The following is a 17,398-nucleotide window of genomic DNA, read 5'->3' as shown; positions in this document are numbered from 1 at the left end:
AAAACAAAGCTGCAATAATCTGAACCAATGAGAAAAAAGAATCAGCTTAAATGACTCAACTACCCTTAGCAGGCATATTCAGTCTACAGAGACGGTCTCACACACACACATTTCGTTTAAAAGTTATATGTATATATATACATAGATGTTATATATATAGTTGACAATAGTTTGTGGCTGCATTATTTACATCGTGCACTATTTACGTAGTGCTGCATCTTGTCTGTTTTCCGATGTTTAGTGAGAGCTTAAGAAGAAGTACCTGCGGAAGAAGAGGGAAAATGAATTTAAGTTCAAAGTGGAATATTTAGTTATACATGTATATCTATGTATGTGTTTTTATGTTATGATTTTAGTCATTTTAACGACCTTATAATCTTCTCCTATTTGATAAGAGTTGCATTTGTAAATAATAATATAATCAAATTGTAGCAGGTATAGTTTAATGGTAAAAGTGTGATTGTGAAGTAAATAAATAAGTGTGAAGTATATATAGGAGGATATCTACGACACTGTAAAGAGCACAATCCCACTAAAGCAGTGGCTTTAGGCATAAAAAAAATAAGGGCGTCAAAATTAGAAATTTCCATGGCTCCGAAAGAAGCAAAAAGCTCAAAATTCAGTTGAAATAAACAATACGAACATATATATTCGAAGACATAGATTTGATTAAATGAAAAACACACTTGAGATCAAGCCAAAAGCAGAGCAAGTACAGAGTAAAACACAGACAGTAAACTCAAAAGATGATTGAGATACATACATACATTACATAAGAAGTGAAATAAGTTGGGTTGGGAGGGCAGCAAAATCTACTTTGTTATCTGGTGACAAGACGTGATATTAGTGATGACACCTTTAGACCCTCCTTCAAGCTTTAAAACTAAACATTACTATATGATAATGAACTATTAGTAACGATAAAAACTTAAGTCACATCAAATATTTATATATTCAATCGACATGTCAGTAGTGTTGCTGGGATCATCGCCATATTGGGCTGCCACAACAGTAATTAAAATTCCGAGACATCCATCAAACATAGCAGATGAGACATGAAAAATGTAATCCTCAAATCTTAGAAAAATAGAATCCATGAGATGGATAATAATTAATATTTGATATTCCACTTCAATGTATGAAATTAATCAGGCATAATACATAAATATGCCCTTTAACATGACCTCGTTTTACATTTACACCCTCAAACTTTGGTTGTGCACAAGTAGACACTTTAACTTGTATAAAATTTAACAAGTAGACACATGAGTCCTACGTGATATAATACATGTAGGATACCACATACAACTATAAGGGCGGACCTAATCTTGGCCGAGGGTGTCACGTAGTGGAAGGTTTAGGCTAGTGGTTAAGGGGTTGCGAAAGTTTCTTAAGGTTGTGTGTTCAAATCCTATTGGCCTCATAACCACATAGGACACAAATGGTCATGTAGGGCATGTGTGTTTATATGTTCAACTTTATACAAATTTAAGTGTTTATTTGTGCAGATCCAATGTTGGAGGACATATATGTGATATGAGGCCAAGTTAAAGGACATATCAAATCAACCTGGGAAAGTATATAATAATCAGTGAGCAAAACAACAGCATACATATACAAATCAACCTGGATAATTTTAACCCAAAACTGAGTGAAGTATAGATGAGCAAAACAACAACATGCATATTCCATAAAGCATTTGACAATAACAATTAAGAGGCAGGTAATATAAAAATGAAAAACAAATGCAAAAAGGCAGTCTTTAAAGAGTAGCAATTACCTAGCAAAAAATCACCTATTATTGGCGAGCTCCAATTAGTCTTCCCCTAACTTTTTTTGTCCAACACCAAAAGAGTAAAAACAAGTAGCAAACAAAGACATCAGACAAATTGTTATTATTAACAGAAATAAAGAATAAAATTTGGACAAAACTTCAAGGTGTACTGTATGATAAGTGATGAGGAGAATTCAAACCAGAGAAAAGAAACATAGCAATGGTAAGTATACACAATATCGGAAGAGGCTCCTCTCCAGTTACCTCCTGTAATTTTCATATAGTTGAATCGTGTCCATTTAATTTTTAATGGATCATTAACCATGGTTATTAGTAATTCTCTCTCCTCTGATTCCTTTCTTAATCAGCAAAGAAACACTTCTTCCCCCTCCAAAACTCTCCATAAAACAAAGCAATCAAACAACTGAAAATTGAAATTACATCAAAATTTTAATGTTTTTACATTTACATATGAACAACTAGGGAGAGTCTCAAAATAGAAAGACTGAAATGGAGTGATTAACCTCAATTAAAGATTACAGTTATAATACCACAAGAAATGAAGACCCAAAAACTAAATGGAAAATTTCACCAGAAAAAAAAAGTATATGAAAAAAAATTTCTACCCATTTTTCGTGCCCTTTCCAGATCCTTTAGTTGGCTTTTGCAGAAACTCCAAATTGAAAAAATTGATGTTACGAAGAAGATGATAGAGTTTTGTGGATCACCATTGTGGCCGAACCAAGCTTCAAAGAAGTAGTCTCATGGGTTGGATTTTTTAAATTTTATAACCCAAGTTCATCCTTTGAATTTTGTCTTCTTTTATCACGGTGTGAAAATAATGAAAAGAAAAAGCGATTTGTTGTTAACAAAGCAAATTCTTTGCTGATTGAGAAAAGGTTTGTTGCAGAATTAAGTGAAAATGAAAGAGATGAGAGAAGAGAGAAAAAGAGAAATAGTAATAACCATGGTTAATAATATTTTACCATGGTTTAAAGGCTACTTTATTTAAATAAATATGAACCATTAGATTTTAAAATTGACAGATTTAAATATGCACTGGACCAACTAGAGAGATTAGTGTACTGGAGAGGAGCCTCTTCCTACAATATCCTGTATTTATACATTAAAAAAATTTCCAGAACTTATACAAATCAAATGTATCAACAGGATAATTATATACAAGCTAGGGTAAAAACATATACAAATTTTGAATTTATATAATTAGGAAAATTCTGAATTTTAATACTCCTAAATAATCATTGACTTTGGATTTTCACCTCCGAACAAGTATTTCAAACGTTCAAAATTGATGAACTATGCTATTTTTAGTTTAGAAAATGAATTGGAAAAGAAACATAAGAATGACATTGTAAATATATCTATACTACTTTAAAAGCATGAACTCCCAAAAATGAATGTTGAATTACTAGAATGCCCTCAATTAAAAATACTCTATTTATTTTATTTATTTAATTTAATATATTATATTAAAAGTAGATACCTTTTTTACACTAAAAGATTGTGACTTTTTCAATGAGTTGTTACTTTTCTTAAGGATTGTGAATTTTTCAAAGGATTGTAACTGTACAAAATAGTTGTGTCTTATCTGATGGGTTGTGACTATTTCAAATGGTTATGACTTTTTCGATGAGTAGTGACATTTTTGAAGGGTTGTGACTTTTCTTATAAGGCACAATAAGTACCTATTCATAGTACTATTTGTTAGCTATAAATAGAGGGGTTTCCTCTCACTTTTAAACTACGATTTTTGTAAGGCTTTCTACTCTTCTTCTTCTTAAAATAATTAAGTGTTATTTGCAACAGTTTATTAAGTTCAAAATTCAATGAAATTGGAAGTACCACATAAGAAAGAGTTGGTGAACAAATTGTAACAAATCATTCATCAATTTACAATTATATTTTCCTCTTACGATTTTCATCATACAAATACTTCAATATGATTTATATCATTTTAGATAATTGATAGCCTTTTAATTAACCTACATATTTTATTTTTAAAAAAATACTAATTTCCTACAAATAGTCACAACAATTTCTACCTTCATGTTTCTTCGGTCATAAATCACAACAATTCACTCCTTATAAATTTTTGGTGATCTCTTTTCTGTAACAATTTGAGATCATTTAAAATTTTCATACATAATTCATCCCAATCCATTGACATGTTTCGCCAAAGCTCTTAGAATTGGAATTTAGGTATTGTATTTCTATTAAAGAAGAAAAGAAGAGAACAAAGAAATGTGCAATTAGCTATAAATTTTGCTTCACACAGAAAACTTCTATATATAGTGCACAAGAATTTTCATTTCTTTTGTATTTTAATTCGAGATAGAAGTTAATAATTAATGTTAACATAATGAGTGAACAATGACGAATACAAACATTGTAGATTATTTTTTTAATTAAATAAATAGATCAAATTGTGGGAGAGACAATAACAATAAACAAATACGAAAAAGGCACATGACTAGAGTAAAATATTTCTTCTTTGTTTTTCCTTTTATTATTCTTTTAACCTCAGACGAAGGAGTTTCTTCCTCATTTTGGAACACTAAGGTTAATATAGCATGAACATATATTTTGTCTTCCTTCTTCAATGGCTATCAATTTTTCAATATATTTTTTGGAGAAAGTAAAGTGTTGGTGGCAAGAGATTTCAATCAAATTGAACACTAGAATAAACATATCATGAACATATATTTTCGTCTTCCTTCTTCATTGGCTATGAATTGTTCCATATATTTATTCTTTTTTATATTTATATTGCGTTGACCTTTTTTAAGTATGAATTTCATGTTATTTGTGTTCATTTTGATCTAAGAATATGATATGTCACAAGATACACTCCTTGCAACCTACATAAAAATAGATAAGAAAATAGTGGTTGATCACAAAAATGATCTTAAATCAAATTAAAGATTCTATAAATAAATAGTTTAAATTTTTTTCATCAGTTAATATTTTTAAAGATTCTATAAATAAATAGTTTAAATTTTATTCATCAGTTAATATTTTTATTGAAAAAATTTAATGTTTTATATCGTGATAGAACTTCTATAAGATACTAGATACTCTCATTTGACAACAACTATATGAAATGTATGCTGCATAAAAAAAAAGATAGGACTACAATTCCACGAATATATGGTAGAAACTTAAAGAGATAAAATATTTTTCACTACAGGTGATGTAGTTCATATATTAATATGAAATATTTGACATACACTCAATTCTCTATTTAACCCTGTCACAACCAAAAAAATTTAGAACTAATATTTTATGTTATATTTTTTTTCTCGATAATATTCTACTTATAACAGTGTTGAAATTTTCTATAAAAGTACACTTTTGGTAAAATTACATCTCTATGATAGTCTTACTCAAATATTAAATGACTAATAATATTTTAAAAAGATATATTACCTATAAAGATAAAATATTGCACTATTTATGGTAATAGTTATTAGTTTCATGCACAATGAAGTATTAATATTTAAGAGAAAAATTATACTTAAATGGTGTCCATCATTTATAGTCATAACCTTTAGAGGAAAAGTTATTGGTGACCTTTTTTATATTGATATTATTTTTCTGTTTTGTTGGTCAAGTTTGTTTACAAAATTGAGTAAAGTAAAAAAAACAGTACTAAAGAAATGTCAGTTTCTCAGCATATTTAAATTTTAACTATATTTTGAAATGTTTCAATGGAATCGGGTCATTTTGGTCTAAAAAATAATTAATTTTATAACAATTTGTATTAATCATTCAAAAGCATTTGACCATTGGTCTTTCAATTTATAGTTATTTGCTAAAAAGCTTTAATTTAGTCATATTAATTCTATTTTAAAACATCATATACTATATAATATGATACACACGTGCAACGCACGTGCCGTAAAACTAGTATATAAAAAAAAGCCAACTTTTGCATATGAGCATAAAAAGTAATATCAATCCCTAAAACTCTGTGCAATTGTAAATTCAAAAAAGAATCAAAATTACTCTAAAATAGAGCACAGCCAGCACATATACCCTTGGATCGTTTTTTACCTAACAAAATATCTCCCTTTTGAGTTGGGGTTGCTCGCTATTGGCCTAAGAAAATGTTTCTTTGATATGTATTAGTATAAGCCTATTTAGCAGGTGAAATAACAAATAGGAAGAGCACATGAACATATTAATTAAGAATTGACTGTTAAATTTGACAAGATTCAAAGATGAATTAATGTGAAGATTTGGTAGCTAGGAAGATAATTCTTCATTGGTACAAAAGTCAAGACAACACCTTTTGTAGGTGGAATTTAGGTGAACCATAAAATGGTTTCACAAGGTAAATCTTGACATTTTGACACATTGTGATGTCATGGATGACATTAATAGGAAGAATTCACTCCTATAAATAGGTAGCTCCTAATTCATTTGTAACACACCTCTCACTTGCCTTCTCATCTTCAAAGGCATTTGTTCTTCTTTCTCTCTTGTAGTATTTCACTTGTACTCTTTTGAAGTGAAATAAATATTGGTTGGTTGTGTCCAAGGAGTAGGCAAAAGAAAACCAATTTTTGCCGAACCTCGTTAATTCCTGGTGTTCTTTTTATTGTTGTCTCATTTACTATTTATTAGCTACATTTATATATAGTAGTTGTGATTTCATCACTCTCTATATATTCTGCTTCCGCAACATTGACTAATAATCAAAGATGGAATTTTAACATACCAAAACAATTTCCAGTTGAAGCTCATAATTTCCCAAGCTTTCTTGCTCTTCTTGAATTTTCCTTGCACTTGTATTAACACCAGAGCTGCAATCAACTATTCGGATTGATTTTAGTGTCATTATTTCTCCAATACTCTCGGGAATCTCCTCCAGTTTAGGCAATTCATACAGTGTTAGTTTCTCAAGCATCGGAAAATTATCACTACCAGCTGCTAATTCCCACCTTTCCAGATCTCTGCACCTATATAGACGTAGATATTTTAATTTGCGAAACACAACATCTTCATTTAGTTTCCAATCTGCTCCAGCAAAGGCATATTTCCCCTCGAGCACCTCAAGATTGGGTAAATTAGCCAGCAAATTCACAACTTCCCATGGTATACGAGTACCTCTTAATTTCAACTTCTTGAGATTAGGAAGAGAAATATCTCTAGAGATAATCATCGGATCAATGTTTTCTTCTATTTCTATGTGTAGTGTCTCCAGATCCTGTAAAATACTCAGAGAATCAGGAAGCTTAGATCTATATAAAATCTTTAGCTTTTTTAGATTGGGAGTTCTTCTTATGATTTCCGCAACACAAGGAAAATTATAGAGATAAAGTGTTTGCAAGTTATTCAGAAATAAAGTTTGTTCTGCTTCAACAAGGTTTGATATATATAGTGGCCAATCAATATCCATATGTCTTATCTCTGACATTCTCCAGATATCTAATGGCTGCAGCTCCAACGTTGTTGGTCTGACACTGCCAGAGAAATATCTTCGAAGAATTATGGTCTGTAGACTTCTCAATTTGGCTAGCGAAGGAGCTTCCTCAATTCTTGCAGAAACATATCTCAAATGTACAAGCTCAGGTATTACACTAGAGAAATCGTACCAGAGTACTGATAATACGTCCAACACCTTAAGCAACTTGAATTCTGAAACAATGGAACACATCTCTTTTGGTAAAGCTACTACACCCATTGAAATAAAGGTACGGACAATACCACTGCTATTTCGCGGACCATAATCATACTTCTCTTCAACTTCAGACAGAAGGATCATTCGACGTTGATCATCTATGGCTTCGAGATCATTCCCATTCATGACATGCACAACATTTTCAGTATGAGCTTCACTTAGGCACAGTTGGCGAAGAAGATCGTGAATTTTGCAAGTTTTCATCCTTCCATTAGCCCTTTGTTCTCCGGTCAAAATTAGACTTCTATCAATTAACTCTTGTAGATACTCCTCTGCCACCACATCTAACTTTTTATTGCTTCTTGCCTTTATGAATTCCTCAGCAATCCATAGCCTAATCAACTTGTAAACATCAATCTCTCTGTCTTCTGGAAAACCTCCAATGTAGAGAAAACAAGCCCTCAAATATTGGGGCAAGTAGTTGTAGCTCAGAGAAAGAATTGATTGGCATCGTTCGGATACCGTACCAAAGAATGAGTCCAGATTTTCCTCAACCTCCTTCCAATTGTCATGCGTTAAGTCCATTTTTACAAGAAGTCCAGCAACGACAACAATCAAGAGAGGTAATCCTTGACATTGTTGTACAATATGCTTCCCTATTTCTTCTAGAAGAGGTGGACAATGATCTTTTATGAATATTTTTTTGGTGAATAGACTCCAACTATCTTCTAGACTTAGAAAAGACTTACTATGAGGCGGAAAATCAGGGTTGTTGACATAATCAGCAACATACTTGAGCCGAGTGGTTAATAGAATTCGGCTTTTATTGTTATCTTTGGGAAATATTCTTTGGATTTGGTCCCATGCCTCAATACTCCAAATATCATCTATGACAATTAGAAATCTCCTACCCTTCAGGCCTCTATACACAATCTCCATTAGTTCATCATCGCTTGTTTCTTGCTTGCTTCCAGTAATTGAAGATACAAGTTCAAGAAGCATTTGTCTCTCATTGTATTCTTGAGAGATAGTGACCCATGCTTGTTTATCAAATCGAGAACGAATGTATGAATCATCACAAACTTTTCTGGCAAGAGTTGTCTTACCTATACCTCCCATACCAAAAATTGGTATGACAGGTAACTCGTCTGTTTGGGCAGTGAGGCGATCAAGTATGGTGTTGAAGTCATCCTCCGTCCCAATAATACTATTTTCCTCAATTGCACTTTTTTCTGGTGAGGAGAGAGTTACTGCGGATTTGCTTCCATGCTTGTTAAACTCAATCTGCATCACCTCTTGCCTGAGAGAATCAACATCCTTTTCCACTTGTACCAATTCTTCCTCGAAGAATTTACAAGCCCCTTCTCTGCTCTCTGTGCAATCCGCTAAAATGATGCTTCTTAGGCTTAAATCAACTTTATCTTCTGCTTTGTATATTACATCTCTGATCCTCTTTTCTATAAACTTAAGAGTTTCAATATCCTTTGTGGTAGTATTGTCAAGGAAAAGTTGCAGAGCAGAAAGATTTTGATAGAGAGATTGAACATGTTGTTGTGTAGAGCTTGGACAAATGAAATATTGATTAGGTTTGAAGAGTTGTTCCAATGTATACATAAGTGAAGAAAGAGCAGCATAAGCCATTTCTCTTTGTTTGCTGGTATTACTAAAAGATAAGAGCCTCGCAGATTTAATGTCTCTGCCTTAGAAAATTTACATGAATTTGGACAATTTTCTATTTAACATCTACATCACAACCACACAACTTGTGGTTCATGGATGTAAACTGTGGATTGACTAAGTCAAAGTGAGAAAAAAGAAATGAAAAATAAAGACATAATAATATGTCAAGTTGTATTAATATATAATAAACTTCTAATGAAAAATAAAGAAACTCTTGTTGTTTTCCTAAAGAATTTTCAAACATTAGTCGTTCAGATTTCTGATTCATATACATTGGATTCCAACTTGTCAGAGACATTGAACCCTGTTGTAAAAATGAATAATTTACGTTGAATAATGAAGACATCATGTGTCAAGTTGGACGAATATAATAAACTTCCACCACAAATTTTCCTTGAAATTTCTAGGCATAGTACATAAATATAACCTTTAGCTTAGCCTCATTTTACGTTTATGCCCTCCAATTTTAAATGTGCACAAGTAGACACTTGAATTTGTATAAAATTGAACAAATAGACACACCTACGTGGCATCGTGCATGTCAATTTGTGTCCTATGTGGTGTCCTATGTGTATTATGCCACATAGGACTCATGTGTCTACTTGTTCAACTTTATACAAGTTTAAGTGCTTACTTGTGCACACCAAAATTGGAGGATATATATGTGAAATGAGGCCAAGTTAAAGGGGACATTTATGTATTATGCCAAATTTTTATTATCATAAAATGTCAAGTCGTATTGAGTTACTTTTAAGTTAATAATACCATCTAGAATTTTGTACAACAAAAAACACATAAGTTGAAGATTAACCAGCCCCACAGTCTTACTTGAAACAAGAAACCAACTCTTATCCAAAGGGTTGAGATAGGCCTAAATTCCATTAGAAACACATTTTCCCCCAACCAAACTAAAGCTAAATAAATGCACAAATAGATGATTGGAAGAAAAGAATAAAGGGTTCAAAAATGCTTTTAAAATTTATTGGCCAAACACTAATTGTTTCTTACCAAAAGTATTTTCTTTAAGAAAAATATTTTTCATTATAAGCTAATTTTAAAAGTTTGGACAAAATAAATCCTTCTCTAATACATATAATTGGTAACTTACATGGTAAGTTTTACTTCCACTAACCATAATTTCTCAATTTTACTATTATAAAAAAAAAGGTAAATTGACTATTTTATTCACTCAACTATTCGATGGAAAATTTTAGTGTATCTTTCAGCTGTGCTATTTTTCTCATTGCTTGCATTTGTCGTTATTGAAGATTCTAGAAGCTACTAGAATCAAGTTAGTTACAAATTCTGTTAGGTTGTTATGTAACCAACTCTATGTAGCGTATGAAAGGTGTGGAAGGTGTGATCTGTATGTGGTCTATAAAAGGATGAATTCCTTCATCATTGTAGCTTTAATACTTTGATAATAAAAATTCTTTTCTTCCGCAACAGAGCTATTCATTCATTCATATCCATGGAAGAACAAGCTTCCATGGATTCAATAGCACAGTAACAAATTCACATGGTATCAGAGCAGCGACATTGGAATTCAATCTCGAGCTGCGTATTGGTTTCACGATCAGATCACACTGCATAAATTTTGGTTATGGGAGATCAAACAGCCTCTGTAATGGCAGATCTAACAGTGGCTTCTCTTGAACACTCTCATCCTCTCTACCTTCATGCATCAAATACGCCAGGTACAACTTTGATTGCAATCAAGCTCAAAAGCCCAGCTAACTATGGATTGTGGAGTAGGTCGTTACAACTTGCGCTACTGGTTAAGAACAAACTCTGCTTTGTAGATGGAACTTGTCTAAAGAGTTCGTACAAAGGGGATCTATCAACTCAGTGGGAAAGATGTAATGTTGTGGTGCTCTCATGGATCAGTAGCATGGTGGCTCAGGTATTACTCACAACAATTGTTTATATATTATTAAAAAGAATATATAACATCAGTAAGATTTAATGAATTAGATACCTTAAGAGTTTCAATATCCTTTGTGGTAGTGATGTCAAGGAAATCTTGCAGAGCAGAAAGATTTTGATAAAGAGATTCGAGATGTTGTTGTGTACAACATCGACAAACGAAAGATTGATTAGGTTTGAAGAGTTGTTCCAATGTATACATAAGTGAAGAAAGAGCAGCATAAGTCATTTCTGAAGGATTTAATCTCCCTGCTTTAGTAGCTTTGTTTTGTGCAAATGATTAACTTTTTTCTATAATCTTTTGCACACTGAAGAGGATAAGAAATGTGTGCTTTAGAATGGCCCATATATACCTGACCTTGCAATTTTAAAAAAAATAATATTTTTATATAAAACCAATCTATATCTATATCTATATTACCTTAGAAGCATGAATTCCTAACTTGAATGTTAAATTACTATAATATCCTTAACTTAGGTAGTGACTTTTTCGGTGAGTGTTGTGACTTTTATGATAAGTTGTGACTTTTTTCAAAGGGTTGTGATTTTTCCATGATTTGTGACTTTTCCAAAGAGTTGTGACTTTTTCAAAGGGTTGTGACTTCTCGAAAAGGTCATGACTTTTCAGATAAGACACAAAAAACACTTGTTCATACTACCTTTTGTTGACTATAAATAGAGGGATTTCTCTCATTTTTCAACCACAATTTTTTTAATAATCTAAGCATGACCAACTTTACTAATACATATATCTTATTCGGTACTATTTTTATACCGTACCATGCCAAGCGACTCTTCATTCTCATAATCACAAAAAGTTAATTATTATCCTTGCCGTTCTTTATATTAATTTCTTCATATTAATGCCTATTATTAAAAAAAGGGATAATGCATAAGTACCCCACTAAAATATGACCGAAATCCCAGAGACACACCTAAACTTAACGAAGATTCTATTACCCCCTTAACTCATTTTATTCATATTTTTGTGCACCTTTTGTGCTGATGTGGCACCTTCAACCACCCAAGTTGGTTGTGTTTGTACACACTCGCCCGCCATGCGTGTAAATATTATTTTTTTTAAAAATAAAAAAATTTAAATAATATTTCTTAATTTTTTAAAAATAAATAAATTTTTAATTGTTTTTTTAAAAAATATTCTTATTTTTTTATCTTCTAATTAAATTAAGTTAATACACAGTTTTTTACCTTGTATCGAAACTATATTTTTTTACTTACATTCATTGTTTTTCTCTTTTATTTTTTATTGAGTTTATTTTCTTTGTCTTTCATTTTGATTTGATTTCAAATGTCTTGTATTTAAAATAAGTTAATTTTGAACGGATATCAAAATACGTGAAGAAAATCAAACAAAACATAAAAATATTAAAACATTAAAATTAAAGGACACTTTTAAATTGTTTTTTTAAATACGCACAATTTATTAAAAATAATTAAAAGTGAAAAGATAATAAATTAATTGAAAAAAATTAAAATAAATATTTTACAAAGAAAGAAATAAAAATAATTAAATATATATTAGTTTTATTATGGGAAAATGCATAAGTACCCCCCAGCCTATGCCCCAAATCCCTAAGACACACCTAATCTTTACTAAGGTCCTATTCCCCCCCCCCCCCCCTCCGAACTTATTTTATATATAATTTTCTACCCCTTTTCGGCTTACGTGGCACTATCCTTGAAAAAATTGTCAACACGCGTTGGACCCACAAGATAGTGCCACGTAGGCCGAAAAGGGGTAGAAAATTATATATAAAATAAGTTCAGGGGGGGGGGGGGGTAATAGGACCTTAGTAAAGGTTATGTGTGTCTCAGGGATTTTGGACATAGGCTGGGGGGTACTTATGCATTTTCGCGTTTGATTATCAATAAATATGTGTACTAACTAATTATAAAGTTTTCAATTAAAAAACGACGTGTCCAATTTGTGCACTCATCACTTGCCTTCAAGAGAGTGTGCACACTCTCTACGACATGTCAGCATTTGTGGGTGTATTTATTCCATTTTAAATTAGTTACGTTTAGGGAGGTAATAGGACTCTAGTTAAGTTTAGGTGTGTCTTTGGAATTTCGGTCATAGTCTAGGGGGGTACATATGCATTTTCCCTTAAAAAAATACTCAAAGTGTGTTTGTTCTGTCTGCATGCTTCAATTGCACAAAAATCGTGAGAAGAACTCGTAAGAATTGTGCCTTGCCATTCAATTCTTGACATTTGACGAGATGACTCTATCACTCTATAAATGGAGGATCAATAAGTGACTTTACTTCAAACATATTTAATCAGAGTGAAAAAAAAATTACATCCTCAAACACTTATAAATAGTGCACTACAATTTACATGGAGGGATCTTTTCCAAACCCCACTAGTGCATCTGTGAAAAGCATCGAAGCTCTACGAGATACCTTCATTACACGACCAACAAGTGGTACCTTCGCTGTCTCCCTATTCCATAAAGGTTTCTTATCCCAGCTGCAAAAATTGTTTGACAACCACTCAAAAATAGGAATAAACTATATGACTAAACATTATATTATATATAGAGAGAATATATTTGGCAAGACGAGAGAGGCTTGCTCAGTTGGTGAAACACCTCCACCTTTAACCAATTATATTGGTCGAGGGTTCAAGTCATGTTGTAAGCAAATATGGGGGAGTACAGCTTAGCAAGGCTCATTCGTTTTGCCAAAAAGAAACATCTTTTGCAAAAGTATGTCATGTGACAAGTACACAAAACATTATATAAGAGTATATTTTGGCAAGACGAGTGAGACTTGCTCAATTTGTGAGACTCCTCTGCCTTAAGCTTGTTGGTCGAGGGTTCAAGTCACATTATACCAATGAGGGAGAACACAACTTAGCAAGCCTTATTCCGTTTTACCAAAAATGAAACATCTTTTGGCAAAATTATGTCATTCGTCAAGAACACAGAGATAGCTAAAAGTGGCATTAACCAACCATGAATTTGTGCGACTTTAGGATTAAGTTTATCGAACATGTGAAGTTGCACAGAACATGAACATACTTAAAGAAGTACACTATGGCAAAACAAAGTGTTACTTGCCTCTTACATTTACACAAACTGAAAAATAATGTTAGGATGTCATGGCGAGAATTCTTGATGTGAAATATATACATACCAATCTTCATGACGAACAACCTTTCCTCCTTCTGTGTACAACTTGATTAGTGATATCATATGAATGTCTTTCCCCAAGAACTTGTAATATTGTTTGTTTTCAATTAAAATCTGAAGCCATCAACCTTAATGTCAGAGTTCTAAAGCAGAGAATAAACAAAGCGAAAAGAAGATGCAATAGGATGGATGTATCTTAAACCTCTTTATTTCCAGGAGAAATTTCTTTCTGTATGACGTTGTACTCCATGATTCTCGACTCACTGAACACCTGAAATGTACAAAAAGCAACAGTTTGACATTATCCATACACAACGTCCCAAGCCTAAAGGAAGACATAATATAGTAATAAATTGATTAACTTTAAGAAGAAAGGGTTGGCTAAGAACTTTTGACGTAGACCATAGTAGTTACAGTCTTTCAACATACAACGGAGATTATGCTGGGAGCCTTAGATATTTTCGTGATGTATTTCCTTTCAAGAAATAAGTTATGGTATCCCTATTTTAGAAGCAAAACTGATTTTAAAACTGCATCGCGCAATGCAATTTTCCAAAAGGTTCTTGCCTATATCTTTTTTTTTTCTTTCCACAATAAAGTGTATCAATCTAGCATAGTAGGAGACTAGTATGAAATAGGACACTTAGCAAGAAGTAAATTATTTAGACCTTCCCAAGCGAATAGAATGACAATTTAATCTGCTTTACCCTGCCATCAACAGTAAAATTCATAGTCAGGATTACAAAAGGAACAAGCTAATTACTAGACGTGTGAAAGGATAGACAAGTTTAGCATACCCCTCTGCATGCATAAGGGGATCTTCAAATGTTGCATTTGGACCATAAATCTCAAAATCTTGTGCCTTGGCTTGTGATGAATATCTGAAATTTATTTGCAGAAAGCTTGTCATGATCATAATTACTATAAAAAAAGAGATTAATTAACTAATAAGTTATTGATTAACAGATATCACTAATAGGGATGGCAATGTGGCAGGATGATTTTAAGGCTATGTGGGGTGGGGCAGTTGGGATGCGGGGCGAGGTAAAGTGAGTTTTTTAAAAACTAATGCGGGGCGGAGCGGGTGGCGGGTTCAAACTTAATTTTAACTTTTTACCTGTTATAAGAGTGATAAACATTATTTATTAAGATAATTTCTTAAAAGTTACTAAAATATTCGAGATAATACGTGAAAATGGTTCAATAAAAACTACTTATACGGTTTTTTACATGCTTCCCAATTAACCTTTAAAAAATAAAATTCTAAGTTATTATATATTTAATTAATACAACTTAATAAGAAAATGAATTTATTTTTATGAATTTTCTTTTTAGTATCAAAATTAATTAAAAACGGCAAATATTCAAAAATTTATGTGGGGCGGGGTATGGTGAGTTGAAAATGAAAAAAAGTTGTTATGCGCGGCGGGTTAAAATTATTGCGGGTTAAGCTCAACCCGCCCCGTCTCATTGCCATCTCTAATCAATAAAACAATAACTCCATTTCAAACAAGTTGGAGATAAATATGGAAGTAAACAATATTTTCCTCCACACTTTATATGCTAGTCTTATTTTCTGAGTGCGTGAAAATTTTGATTTGTGACTGATTGCTACAATATACATGGTAGTAGATTTAAAAACATAGTAAGAGAAAGAAAATTAAAAGAATAACATAAAACATTTAATTGGGAGTGAAACTCACAAATTGAGAAGATGTGGAAGTATATAATGAGAAGCAGTATAATCATCACCAGCTTCCTTCAAGTACCCTTCTCTTTCTTCATCCTTCATTCCTAATACACAATTCCCAAAAATAATCTACAGAAGAGCTGCAATTATCTATTTTGATCAATTTTAGTGTCATTATATCTCCAATACTCTCCGGAATCTCTTCCAGTGTATCCAACCCATAAAGTATTAGTTGCTCAAGCATAGGAAAATTATCACTACCAGTTGCTTCCCACCTTTCCAGATCTGCTTCACCAATTAATAGATATTTTAATTTGCAAAACACAACATCTTCATCTAATTTCCAATCTGTTCCATCGAATGCACGATCCCCTTTGAGCACCTCAAGATTAGGTAAATTAGCCAGCAAATTCACAACTTCCCATGGTATATAAGTACCTAATAATATCAATTTCTTGATATTAGGACTTAATTTCTTGATTTTACTAGACAAAATATCTCCAGAGAAAATGTTCACGTCAATGCTCTCCAGCTTTATGAGTAGCGTCTCCAGCTCCTCTAGAAGAGTAAGAGAATCAAGAATTGCAGACCAGTCAGGATGCTCAGATTCATCTATGAACTTTAGCTTTTTTAGATTGGGAGTTCTTTTTATGATTTCCACAATAAAATGAGAGTTATAGAGATAAAGATTTTGCAAGTTATTCAGAAACAAGGGATTTTCTGCCTCAAGGGGATTAGATATATCTAGTGGCGAATCAATATCCACATGTCTTAGCTCTGACATTCTCCAGATATCTAGTGAAAGAGCTTTCTCAATTCTTGCAGCAACATATCCAGGTATTACACAAGAGAAGTCGTACCAGAGTGATAATACGTCCAACACCTTAAGTGACTTGAACTTTGAAACAATCGAACAAATCCTTTCTGGAAAATCGTAGTAATAAAAATATTCCATTGAAATAAAGGTACGAGTTATACCACTACAATGCATTGGAGGATAAACTTCCTTCTCTTGAAGTTCAGCCAGAATGATCTCTTCTACTTCATCTGAGGGCAAGGGAACAATCCCATTCATGATATACACAACATTTTCAGTATGAGTTTCACTTAGGCATAGTTGGCAAAGAAGATCATGAATTTTGCAAGTTTTCATCCTTCCATTAGTACTTTTTGTACCAGTCAATATCATCTGTGACTACTTTGTGATAGTGTTGTCAAGGAAAAGTTGCAGAGCAGAAAAATTTTGATAGAGAGATTGAAGATGTTGTTGTGTAGAGCATCGACGAACGAAATATTGATTAGGTTTGAAGAGTTGTTCCAATGTATACATAAGTGAAGAAAGAGCAGCATAAGCCATTTCTCTTTGTTTGCTGGAATAACTAAAAGATAAGAGGCTTTGCAGATTTTATCTCTCTGCTATGTTATTCTTATTTCTTAGGCTAAGAGATTTTGTCCACATAATTTACTTTTCTTTATTACACCACCTTTTTCTAAATGGGGGACAAAGACATAGGATACTCACCCTTTA

The 17,398-nt window shown here is 32.3% G+C and overlaps 2 protein-coding genes across 2 annotated transcripts in view; both read right to left on the bottom strand.

Annotated features, from left to right (window-relative positions):
- LOC125835748 (putative late blight resistance protein homolog R1A-3) overlaps positions 1-17,059 on the bottom strand; it is a 30,769-nt gene extending 13,710 nt beyond the window's left edge. The window contains exons 1-7 of the mRNA XM_049514845.1: positions 16,004-17,059; positions 15,884-15,966; positions 14,978-15,061; positions 14,849-14,888; positions 14,383-14,451; positions 14,185-14,294; positions 13,477-13,516 (exon numbers count right to left, since the gene is read on the bottom strand). Coding sequence (XP_049370802.1) covers positions 13,477-13,516; positions 14,185-14,294; positions 14,383-14,451; positions 14,849-14,888; positions 14,978-15,061; positions 15,884-15,966; positions 16,004-17,059 — 1,482 coding nt within the window. The remainder of the gene's footprint in view (positions 1-13,476; positions 13,517-14,184; positions 14,295-14,382; positions 14,452-14,848; positions 14,889-14,977; positions 15,062-15,883; positions 15,967-16,003) is intronic.
- Positions 1-17,398, bottom strand: part of LOC125835857 (exocyst complex component EXO70A1-like) — a 100,124-nt gene that overhangs the window by 32,048 nt on the left and 50,678 nt on the right. The window lies entirely within an intron of this gene.

The sequence above is a fragment of the Solanum verrucosum genome, unplaced genomic scaffold (assembly GCF_900185275.1).
Source record: "Solanum verrucosum unplaced genomic scaffold, falcon-dt-bn FXZP01000128.1, whole genome shotgun sequence".
NCBI classification, from domain to species: Eukaryota; Viridiplantae; Streptophyta; class Magnoliopsida; order Solanales; family Solanaceae; genus Solanum; species Solanum verrucosum.
Note: the sequence above shows the minus strand (reverse complement) of the source record. Positions and strands in the feature narration are given on the sequence as shown.